Raw genomic sequence first — 12,059 nt, 5'->3', positions numbered from 1 at the left:
TAAAAGTCGATTTTTATCGATTTTATCGATTCGTTGTTGCAGCCCTAAAATGGGGACCATAAAGGTAATAATTTAAAAAGTTTACTGATCGTTATTTACAAATGCATAAAGTCCATTCCTTATCCTTGTCACCATTACACAGTGGGAATAAACCCAGACCAGACTCTTGATGCATCCATCTGTCCGCCCTAGCATTATTTCTCTTGTAAATACCAATGAGGCTCCACTTAAGAATGAGCAGCGGCGCCCTCTAACAGACAGAGGTTAGAATATAACATTGAAGTTCTTTTTTTTTCTAAGCAGAAATTATCAATTAGCTGGATGAAATAAATCTATTGAATCATTAAACCGACACTTTATCAAAGTTGTTTAGATCCCTAATTCTACATATTCCCTATTAGGGAATGTAATCTTTTCAAAAAACACAATGGTTGTTACCCAACTATTAAAACTATTAGGCTTCTTAATTGGATCAATGTATTAGCTTTAACCTTTGCTAACGAGTTTCTATGTATAAGTATAAAAGGGATAAGATTTTGAGATAAACATTCAAGGGAAGAACAAGGCTCAGTGGTAGCACAGCATATGCAGAGCTTACAGGCCTTATCAATGCTGTCCCAGTTTTTAAATTTAAGCCACATGTCAAATGCTGCACGTCTTTCTATTCTCCGTCTACACTTCCTCTTGCCTAACTACTAATAAGACCACCACCAGTTTCACAACACTTTTAAAAGAAATGTAAAAATTATCATTTACATTTTTTCTATATTCCTCCTGAAATGGAAAGTGCATGAATAGTACCCGTGTAGTATTTAAAACAAAACTATAAAGCTCTTCACTCAACCACTCAATGGTAATAAGTATTTTTAAGATGTTCCCTGTTACCATTTATTATCTTCGTATTAAAAGCATAATGCTTTTGGCTGTACTGAGCCCAAAAAAGCTGTTCATCTGAAAGCTTTTAAACAAAAAAATACTGCTTTTTTGATCCCTTTTATTTTATTGCTCCTAAAAAGATTATTTTTATTTAATACCATAGTGTATTTTTTTTCTCTGAAAGAGAAAAGAGGTTAGAGCTTTTAAAACATACTGAGCTGTGTTCATGTTAAATACAACAGCTTGCAAAGATATTCATACCCCTTGAACCTTTCCACATTTTGTCACATTACAACCACAAACATAATAGAAATATTTAATTAGAATTTTATATAAAGAAGAAACACAACTTTACAAATAAGCAGAAAAAGGAGGCATGCAAAAGTATTTAGCCCTTTTCTCTGAGTGCAGCCAATCGCCTTCAAAGGTTTGCTGATGATTGCTAATGACTAAATAGAGTTCACCTGTGTGCAAACTAATCTCAGTACAAATACAGCTGTTCTGAGACGAAAATGATTATTTTCTTTTTATCTCATGAAGCACTGTTCAACACATCATCATGAAAAGAGAATGAAACAACTGCAAACCTATCAAGAAGAGGCCGTCTATCTAAACTAACAGGCCGAACAAGCCAAGAGGCCCTTGCAATCTACAGCTAAGAACATGGGAATCACAGGACAACTATTAGTCATTTAAAGGACAAATATAAAGAAAGCCACTATTAAAAGAAAGCCAAAAGAAGTCCTGTTAGCCAGAAGCCATTTTGGAGACAGCAAACGCAGAAGAAGGTGCTTTGCTCGGACAAGACCAAAAGGCCAAAACTCTACATGTGGTGGAGAACTAACACTGTACATCACTCTGAACACACCTTTCCCACTGTGAAATATGGTGGTGGCAGCATCATGCTCTGGGAGCGTTTCTCTTCAGCAGGGACAGGTCAGATGCTCAGAGATGATGGAAAGATGGATAGACTAAATGCAGGGCAATCTGCAAAAAAATCTGTTGGAGTCTGCAAAAGACCTGAGACTCTGGCAGAGATTATGCCACATATTCCTCTAACAGATATTCCTGTGTTAGAATTGCCCAATTAAAGTCTAAACCTATACCCCTGAGAATCTGTGGGAGGATCTGAAATGCTTTAGTTGTTTTACAAAAACTTGGCAAAAATTTCAGCCACGAAATGTGCAAAGCTGATACATATATCCCTTAAAAGACCTGCAGCTGCAACTGCAGCAAAAAGTGGTTCTAGAAGATATTGATATAGAGAGGCCGAATGCATTTACATTATTCAATTTTCAGCTTATTTGTAATAAAAAAAAAAAGGAAAAAATGTGACAAAACATGGAAAAGTTTGAGAAGAACAAATATTTTGGAAGCCATTGTATGTTTTATAGAGTAAAGCAATTTGATTACATAGTACAAAAACAAAATCACGGACTTATCACATGTCAGTGACCCCAAAACAGACTTCAGGCGAGGTTGGAGGTTTAACATCCAGTAGCACAACCCCACATATACAACTAAAGCTATGGTTTATATCCCAGCATATTCATAAGATAAAATGGCCTGGTCAAAATTCAGGCCAGTATACAAATTAGAAACTATGACCAATCAGACTGACCCTGAGCCCCTTTGCAGGCAAAAATAGTCAATTAAATAATGTTTCTACATGTACAAAGCTGACTCTGGGGGGTGCAAACTATATATATTCTGAAAAATTCCTAAATACATCCTTCTTAGTTGTTGTGTATCACATAAAATTACTACAAAATTTGATAGAGTTAAATATGAAATGGTGGAAAGTGAAAGGCTATGGATGTTTACTATATGTACCTTAGGTTTCTAAATGGATTTGGTTAGTTAAGTACTCTGGTTTACCTGTAAGTTCATGTTTCCCATCAGGGGAAGCATATGGTCATGCATTTTTCTTCTTTGACCTCCTCTAAAGTCTGCCATTCCATAGCCAGGGAAACCACCTCTTCCTCTCCCACCTCGTCCTCCTCCTCCTCCTCCCATTCCAGCTCCTCTGCCTCGCCCTCCATGACGGGTGTGTCTCTTCTGCCGCTCGTGTTCCTCAAACTCCAGCAAATCTTTCTTAGCCTTCTCTGAAAGCTCTGAAGTGATGTGAAGAATAATAATAAAAAAATAGCCTTTAATCTTTCAATGAGTAAAGAAAAAAATTCTCCATAAAAACAGCAGAGAAAAACCAAAACAAATGTATACCTAGAGTTTCAGGGATGTTCCTCCTCTTACTGCCGGCATCCGCCAGTCGTACGACGGCGCCTTCCTTCCTCTCAGATTTAAACCGTATTCTACCAGATTCTTCACCTTCATCATCCTCTTCGTCAGATTCCTCCTGTGTTTGTTCACCAGGAAGAGTCTCATTTTCAACCTGGAAACAATGCCGAAAAATTTATTTCAACAGTACCAGCCCTAAAATGTCCATAAGTTTACTTCACTGCATTTCAGAGTAACTGTGGTTTATTTCAAAGCTTTTGTGTACCAAATTCCAACTTAAAAAATTAACATGACTATTGAAAAGAGCCAGATTTTTCTAAAACTGATTAATCCCATCCAAATATTTAAGCTATCTCCATGTAGCTGTTTTAAAAAAACAAAAAAAAAAACAGATAAAGATTAAGAAGATACGTTTTGCTGCATAAATGGCTGTTAGCATTTAGTTCCTTTATGATCTGCTTAAAATTAAACTACCAGTTCCATCATAATAGTATTTACTTTTTTTATATGTTAATGCCTTTAAAGTCGTAGGAAAACGCTGTTCCAACCGTTGCATTTCCGAATTCTCTCGAGTGGCGCCCGAGCTTACAAGATTGAATGAAGTGAATGTGATTGGTCGTTTACCAAGAGGGTGGGATTGTTGTGGCGGAAGGTTCACAAGCAAGTTTGGTTGTTGTCGGTGTCTCGGAAGCATCTTGCTAACAAGTTAGCAACTTAGTGCTAGTAGGTTCCCAATGGGAAATTACATTGGGACCAAGTAGCACTTAGCAACGACACTGACAAGCAAAGCTATGGACAGCGGAAACATGCAAGAGGAGGAGAGTTTTGTGTTGGAGGTCGTGGATGATTCTCCTCCATTACAAGATTTTTATTTAGAGGAGGAAAGCGGGGACGAAGTTGTTGTGAAAGAGGATGCCAGGGCGGCAGAAGCTTGGTTTGGTGTAGAAGGCTTAAAGCCGTACATGTTTGAGCCCTTGCCTCGCAACGCTGCCAGTTCTGTTAGCTCTACGCCTGCTGAAGACACAGACGTCCATCCCCGTGAACACTGGGACAGAACTCAATGGCAAAGTAAATTATTCTTATTTCTTATTTCAACCGTTGCATATATTAGCCACGACATATCAATCAAGATGCTATGACCAAAAAAATTTGATTGACAAATGACCGTTGACAAATGATTAGCCGAATTTAGGTGTACAAGCTGACATATAACTAACTGGCCTGCATAAAATACCAAAAAACAAAAACAAACAAAAAAACACTGATTTTAAGACAGAACTTTTTTTTATAGAAATTTTCTTAATTTTGGGACAATATAGTCTGATAAAGAGTTCATTTAAATGCATATTTAAGCCAGAATGATCTGACATTTGAATATGATTTCTCTACATCTTTAAAAACAAACAAACCAAAATTGATATACGGTCATAATTAGGACCTTTGGGTCAGTTCTCAGAAAAAAAAAAAAAAAAAAAAAAAAACAGGATAAATGTTGGCCAGAAACAACCAGCAGAAATAACTAATGTTTCTCATGAGTTTCATTAAATTTAATTCAAAACTTTGATATCTTTTTAATGCCACTTTTATTTGAATTTAAAAGCAACTTTAATCATTCAAAGGAACTTAACTTTTAAACCTTAAAAACAAAAGGGGATTATCTCTGTGCCTGTTACATTTATGTTATAACTTCAAGTTTTACATCAAGGTCACCAAACTCAAAACCTATGTAAAGTTAATTGAAAACTTCACAACATTTACTGATAAAGGAGTTACTTAAATCCTCCTTGAAGCAAAAATATTAAACTTTTTTGATAGATGAAGACGCTATAATAAACAAGATAGCATGATAAGACAGTAACCCTTATATAAAACCTTTATACATAATCTGATCTTTACTAGGTATAGTTTCTTTACTGTATCTTTACTGTATTTTCAATAACTAAGGATTATATTATAAATCAATTAATCTGTGGATCCATTAATAATCGGACAGTCAATGGTTCCTTAAAGAAGAATTTTTTAGTAAATTAAACCAGGTAAAAAAAAACTTTTCCACTGTAAGAGTTCATTGACAATTTTTTTTATCTTAAATACAAAATGTTTTATATTTTTTCTACAATCCTGTTATAATTGCTTCTCTAAGTGGGTTGCTCTGTCAGCTAAAGGCATGTTTCAGAGTCCCTATACTCCAGTTAACGAATAATTGATTTCTAAATTAGTTGACAATTATTTCAATAATCGATTAATCACGATTAGTCCGCTTAATTGTTTCAGCCCTAATATTTTCACATAAATTCAGAAAGTACACACTATTTAGACACTTTTGTTTTAGAGTAATATCTGCATTATTTAATCTAAACAGAATGAAATCCATGCTGCTTCATTACAAAGAGCTATATTTAAGCTGATTTTTCAGAATATTTACAATTAATCTAAAATAAACAGTATTCGAAACAAAAGAAAATAAAATAATCTTCTCTCTAGGGGTCGGGAGAGGTGCTTTTTGCACCAATTTTTTTAATTTCTTTATGTTCAAAAATTACAAAGAAATTTATTTTTTTCACAGAAATGTTGGCAAAACTAAGCACACAAAATAAGCTGTATGTTACATAGTGTTAAATGTTACATTTCAACAGAATCAGAGCAGGCTAACCCTACCTCCTCTGTCTCATAGAACCGATGTTCCTCTGTAGGCTCTTCCTTTTCTTGCTGCTCTCTTACTGCTGCCTCTTCCTCCTGACTAGTTTCAGCTTCATTAAGAGGTTCATCACCATTGGATCTTTGGAATTCCTTAAGGGTAGACACACAAAGAAAATATCAGCTCTCTTTACTGATCAACGTTAAACCGACAATGCTTTGTAAATAATCACAATAGAATTCTGTGAAGGAGAAACCTAGCATGTGTTGTCTAGACGGGAGAATAAACAGAAGAATGAGCAAAGATAGATGAACGTTTGTTGAATTGCTGTATAATTTGCATATTATATATATAAAATCTTTGAGCCAACAGAGACAAACAAAAAAAACAAAAAAAAAAAGAGAAGAGAATGCAGACCAAAATGTTATGGTGAGGATTTGGAAGGCACCAGGGAGCCCCACCCCTTTCCAAAGGCGAATTACCATAACAGTGGGAGCAAGGCTTCATTACTATTCCTGACAGCATTTGAAATTCAATGAGATGTAAATGTTTGACATGATATACAGAAATGCAGCCACAGATAAAAACACACCTCGCCGCTTCAGTGATGGTGAAAATATCATTGACTGACTCCTCACAAATCACTCCGTTATTGGCTGAACTGTGAGTTCACGACTGCGTGGCAAAGGAGGCAAAACGTTCTAGGATGACAAATCTTTTCTCTCTTTTTTTTCTTCTTTTTATTTCCATAACTTTTCTATTCGGCTTTTGATTCGTTGCAATTTATTATTAGAAATTCAAAATAAACCACTCTGCTGTAGAGGTAAAATCTAACAGAGCTAGTAAAGCGATTCAGAATAACAAATATTAAGTGGTAAATAGGGTCAGATTGCAGGTCACACAACAGTGTTTTTCTGTTGTACCCCATTAACCTGCCAACCGGAACGCACATAAATACAGAGCATAAACACAAACTTGCAGAAAGGCAAACAAATGGACAGGCTGCCCCGAGAGAAGAGAGCATCTTAATCATTTAAACCATTCCACAAAATCCACAATGAATATCGGGGTGAGTAAAATGTCAAGGCCAGGTAGTTTGGTTATCTTGTAAACAGCAAAAACGCATCTATATCCACACATGCCCCAAAAGATTTAAAATAGACAGCCACTTTGGCTAAGAAGGTCAACATCTTATCTTTGTTTTGAAAGGGAAGGTAGGTTAATATATCTCTGTCAGGTGCCAAACACAACTGCAGCACGGTAAATGGAGCATAACAGACATTTGCACATGGATCCAGCCTTATCTTTGATCCTCTTAGCCCAGCCTAAGAGGAAAGGGAAAGGAATAAAAGAGAAACCAACATCAATCATTAGGAAACTGTATGGAGTGTCCTCAGGAAGGTCAATAATCTTTTCACCTTTGTGAGACTTTATCAGATCCAGCTTAAAAAGCCAGAGGGAGCAAAAAAAAGCCTCCCACATTAACCTCCGGCGATTGGCAGCACATCTCCCTGACACAAAGAGGCTTCACGCTGCTCTAAAGATACAGGGCCCAAGGTCACAATGGCAGCCAGATTTGAAGGCGACAGCAGAGCATTACTTCGCCCCAAACAAGCTGTCAACAAAACTTTGTCAGCAAGATGGAGAAATTTGCAGGCAGGAGACGATAATGATTTTAATCGTCCTCTGCCCAAAACCGCCAACAGATGTCTCCTTCTCCTGAATAGATTTTTTTTCATCTAGACTTCTCCCAAAGCGAGACGTTATCTCCAGGACACAATAGAGGTGGGGAGAAAAAGTGAAAGGGAGAACAGGTGAACGGGAGTATGTGTCCACACCCCTTATGCAGCAGCAATAAGCACATGTGAGAACTCACTTGAAATTCACCATCGATGGGTTCGCCGATTTCAATGTCTAGCACTTCGTACTGGTAGCCATCTTCGCCGCCAGCTGGCTCTCCACTGTAATCGATTTGGTCCATCTCTGTGTTGTGACCCTGGTTGTATTCCTCAGCATAGGCCTCTTCACCGTCCTGATTATAACCCTCCTCCTCTTCATAGCCCTCTGCACCCAGGTTCACGACATCATCTGTGTAGTCTGCTTCCTGCAAGCTGTCTTGCTGGTCATAGGAAGCACCCATGCTGTAGGCTGTATCCTGACCGCTGAGAAAAGAAAAAAATATTAATGAACCCTTAGAGCTGCTGCGACTTGTCATGCTAGTTAAGGACCCCAAGTAAAATAACAAGTCTACATCCATGTTTTCAGTTAACACATAATTAGTTATGAAATGAAGTTTTCAAAATGGTTAAAAGCGTTTTTGTGTTTTTACTCCTCTATTTTAACAGCTCCAGTCTGCCGGTGTTTAGTGAGCACGCTTAGTCTTCATCATTAGTCTAAAACATCCAAGCTTTTTTAGTTTCCTAAAGCCTAAGTTTTTTAAGGATATGGTACAATGATAGATTTGAAAAAAAAAATCATGACAGTAGCTCCTGCAAACAGGTAATATTGAAGATACTACAAATATGTAATCTCAGACAGGAACAATATAAATAGGTATTTTTACATTTTTGGACTAATCAGCACTGCACTATGGTTTTATTTCAGCCCAAGTTAAGCACATTCATCAAGACACTTTCAATACATGAAAAAACACTTTCATATATTGAAACACATGCATAAATAAAGTTAAGTTGATGAATAAAATTGTTAGTCTTCATTGTTCTATTTTTAGGTAAAGGGTTTAGGCTAAAATACATTTTTATAAACTTGTTGAAAGACTTTCTACCTGTATTTTTGTACTTCAATGCAGTTTTGTGTTGAAAAAATAAATTAAAAGCTTATAATATCTAAATGGAAATCAGTTTTAAATTTAAATTAGATAACATATATCAAAGGACGGGCAATAGTTACAACGATCCTGAACTTGAGCAAAAACAGAAAAAGAAAAATGGGAATATATTGCAAAAATGTACCTGACATTCAGGTCTTCATCATCACTTTGAAGAAGGTCATCATTCAACTCCTCATCTGACATTTCGGAGGGATTCTGAAATAAAAGCAAAAGAAAACATTCCAGTGGGACAATTTTTACCTGCGTACATGTTTATTCCTTTTGGTGTGCATCTGTTTGTGTAGAAGGCCTGGGGGCAGGTCACCTCCAACCCCTGAGGATGCTTTATTCCCATGTGGTGAAGGCAATCTGGGCAGGTCAACACTGGGCTTTTTTGTCCACTACATTTCCTCCTGTTTCACATCAACAGTTCCCCCTGCAGAGGAGCCACCTGCTACATGTCCAATCCTCACGACTATTCTCAACAATAATATTACCTAATGTTCTGGATATTACAATCCTGTTGTAAGCAGAAAATCCCAAACTTCCATTTAAGTTGTTTTAAAACCGAGCAAAATAAAACTACTGACAATCCAACATTACCTTTTTAGCAGACAGCCAGTCTTCCTCCAACAAATCTTCTTCCAAATCACTGGACAGCAGAAGAAAACAAATGTAGGGTGAACAAACAAACAAATACATAATGCTAATACAGTGGGTACGGAAAGTTTTCAGACCCCCTTACATTTTTTACTCTTTGTTTCATTGCAGCCATTTGCTAAAATCAAAAACATTTCTTTTAGTTCTCATTAATGTAAATTCAGCACCTTGACAGAAAAAAAACTGAAATTCTTTGCAAATGCATCAAAAAAGAATAACTGAAATATCAAATGGTGATAAGTATTCAGACCCTTTGCTGTGACACTCATATTTAACTTGCATGGTGTCCATTTCTTCTGAACCTGTTGTAGATGGATTGGACTTGATTAGGAAAGGCACACACCTGTCTATATAAAACCTTACAGCTCACAATGCATGCCAGAGCAAACGAAATTCAACAGGTCGAAGAAACTGCCCAAGGCACAGATCTGAAGTTTACAAAATAGTTTCTGCAGCACTCAAGGTTCCTAAGAGCACAGTGGCCTCCATTATCCTTAAATGGAAGAGGTTTAGGATGACCAGAACTCTTCCTAGACCTGGCTGTCCAGGCAAACTGAGCAATTGTGGAAGAGCCTTGGTGAGAGAGGTAAAGAAGAACCCAAAGATCCCTGTGACTGAGCTCCAGAGATGCAGTGGGGAGATGGGAGAAAGTTCCACAAAATTAGCTATCACTGCAGCCCTCCACCAGTCTTGGCTTTATGGCAGAGTGGCCTGACAGAAGCCTCTCCTAAGTGCAAGATATATGAAAGCCTGTATAGAGTTTGCCAAAAAACACATGAAGGACTCCCAGACTATGAGAGAGAAGATTCTCTGGTCTGATGAGGCCAAGATTGAACTTTTTGCTTCAATTAATTCTAAGTGGTATGTGTGAAGGAAACCAGGCACTGCTCATTGATTGCCCAATACGCAGTTAACAGTGAAACATGGTGGTGGCAGCATCATGCTATGGAGGTGTTTTTCAGCTACAGGGACTGGTTGCAATTGAAGGAAAGATGAATGTGATCAAGTACAGAGATATCCTGGAAGAAAACCTCTTCCAGAGAGCTCAGAACCTCGGACTGGACCAAAGGTTCACCTTCCAACAAGACAATGACCCCAAGCACACAGCTAATATAACAAAGGAGTGGCTTGGGAACAACTCTGTGACCATTCTTGACTGGCCCACCCAATTGAACATTTCTGAAGAGACCTGAAAATGGCTGTCCACCAACGCTCAACATCCAACCTGACAGAACGGGAGATGATCAGCAAGGTAGAATTGCAGAGGATCCCCAAATCCAAGTGTGAAAAACTTGTTGCATCATTCCCAAGAAGACTCATGGCTACATTAGCACAAAAGGATGCTTTGACTCAATACTGAGCAAAGGGTCTGAATACTTATGACGATGTGATATTTCAGTTTTTCTTTTTTGATAAATTTGCAAAAAATTCTACATTTTTGTTTTTTCTGTCAAGACAGAATGCTGAGTGTAAATCAATGAGAAACAAAATTAACTTTATTGATTTTAGCAAATGGCTACAATGGCACAAAGGGTGTAAATTTTAAAGGGATCTGAATATTTTCCGTGCCCACTGTAGGGCTGCTTTTAAAATACAATGTTAGCTTTGATGATTTTTGTGTCCCTTGCTGTTTGAAAATGAAAGTTATCCTGTAAAAGTCAAGTGTGTTGATACAGGAGGATCTCAGAGCACTGTAATTAAATGCTCATCTATAACACACAGTTTCTATGTTTACATCTTTAGTTGTTTCCCATTAAATGTAAAAATGACTCCTTTATAAATATCCAAAGAGTTTACAGAACACAAAGATGATAAATTCTGCAGTTTCAATTTTCTCAGGTAAACTAGACTTTAAGAAAGTCCTCTATTACTCTCCCTAAAACCATACCGCACTGTTATTTTGGGAATGTTCCAGTTGTTTTTTAACTGAAACGCCCCTGAAGGTTTGAATTCCTACTCCAAAGGTCAGCTGGACTGGTTCATACTCGACTTTGGCTTTCATGATGGCTGCTACTTGCATAACAGCAGTAAACTTTCCTACTTTGACTTGTTTTTAGCAGCTATTTCTTATTTAACTGACAGTCATACACATACAATTTTTAACTGTTGCATCTGTAAAAACTATCTACCAACTAGCTATCTACTGGAGACCAGGCATTGCTGTTATGCAAATAACTACAAACCATGGATGACGGATAAAGAATGATTGCCATAACTAAAAGACAAACCAAACAACCCAAATTTAATGTCTCAATGACTCAACTCATCTTTGCACACCTGACACTGAATTCTTAGCAACATTCAACAGCAGCAAATGTCTCATATACATCAAGACTGTTTTTAATCAAACAATAAAACACAGTTTTGTGGATCATTATAATGTAATGTTTTACCTCTCGAGACCATCAGCATCACCCCTTCTTCTGCGGGAACGCTCAGCACCAGGTTTGTCATATTCATCAAAGTTGAAATCTAAGAAAACAAAACAAACAAAAAAGTGTAAATTATAAATAGCATAAATATTACAAAGCAAAAATGAAATTAACCAGAATGGTTCTTTTTTGTTGAGCATTTTATTAGACTTTGGATCCAGTTATACAAGGTCCCTTTATTTCCGTTGAACCCTGCCAAAAGCGAAGCACATCCGATATTCCATAAAGAAGTCAACAAGCAAACAGCTGAGGGTTGATACAATTCATCCTGATTAATTGATTACCGTATTTTCACGACTATAAGGTGCACATAAACGTCTTTTTTTTTTCCTCATGTGTGTTGCAACTGCGACTTTTGAGACCACCTCATTGAGGAGATGATGAA

The 12,059-nt window shown here is 37.1% G+C and overlaps 1 protein-coding gene across 2 annotated transcripts in view; it reads right to left on the bottom strand.

Annotated features, from left to right (window-relative positions):
• The window catches only part of rbm33 (RNA binding motif protein 33), a 50,407-nt gene that overhangs the window by 29,284 nt on the left and 9,064 nt on the right, over positions 1-12,059 (bottom strand). For both annotated transcript variants that reach the window (XM_015377461.1, XM_015377462.1), the window contains exons 2-8: positions 11,636-11,714; positions 9,186-9,234; positions 8,725-8,798; positions 7,629-7,914; positions 5,773-5,904; positions 3,100-3,268; positions 2,755-2,990 (exon numbers count right to left, since the gene is read on the bottom strand). In XM_015377461.1, the coding sequence (XP_015232947.1) occupies positions 2,755-2,990; positions 3,100-3,268; positions 5,773-5,904; positions 7,629-7,914; positions 8,725-8,798; positions 9,186-9,234; positions 11,636-11,714 (1,025 nt within the window). The remainder of the gene's footprint in view (positions 1-2,754; positions 2,991-3,099; positions 3,269-5,772; positions 5,905-7,628; positions 7,915-8,724; positions 8,799-9,185; positions 9,235-11,635; positions 11,715-12,059) is intronic.

The sequence above is a fragment of the Cyprinodon variegatus genome, unplaced genomic scaffold (assembly GCF_000732505.1).
Source record: "Cyprinodon variegatus isolate N-32 unplaced genomic scaffold, C_variegatus-1.0 Scaffold154, whole genome shotgun sequence".
Taxonomy (NCBI): Eukaryota; Metazoa; Chordata; class Actinopteri; order Cyprinodontiformes; family Cyprinodontidae; genus Cyprinodon; species Cyprinodon variegatus.
This window is presented reverse-complemented; position numbering and strand designations above follow the sequence as displayed.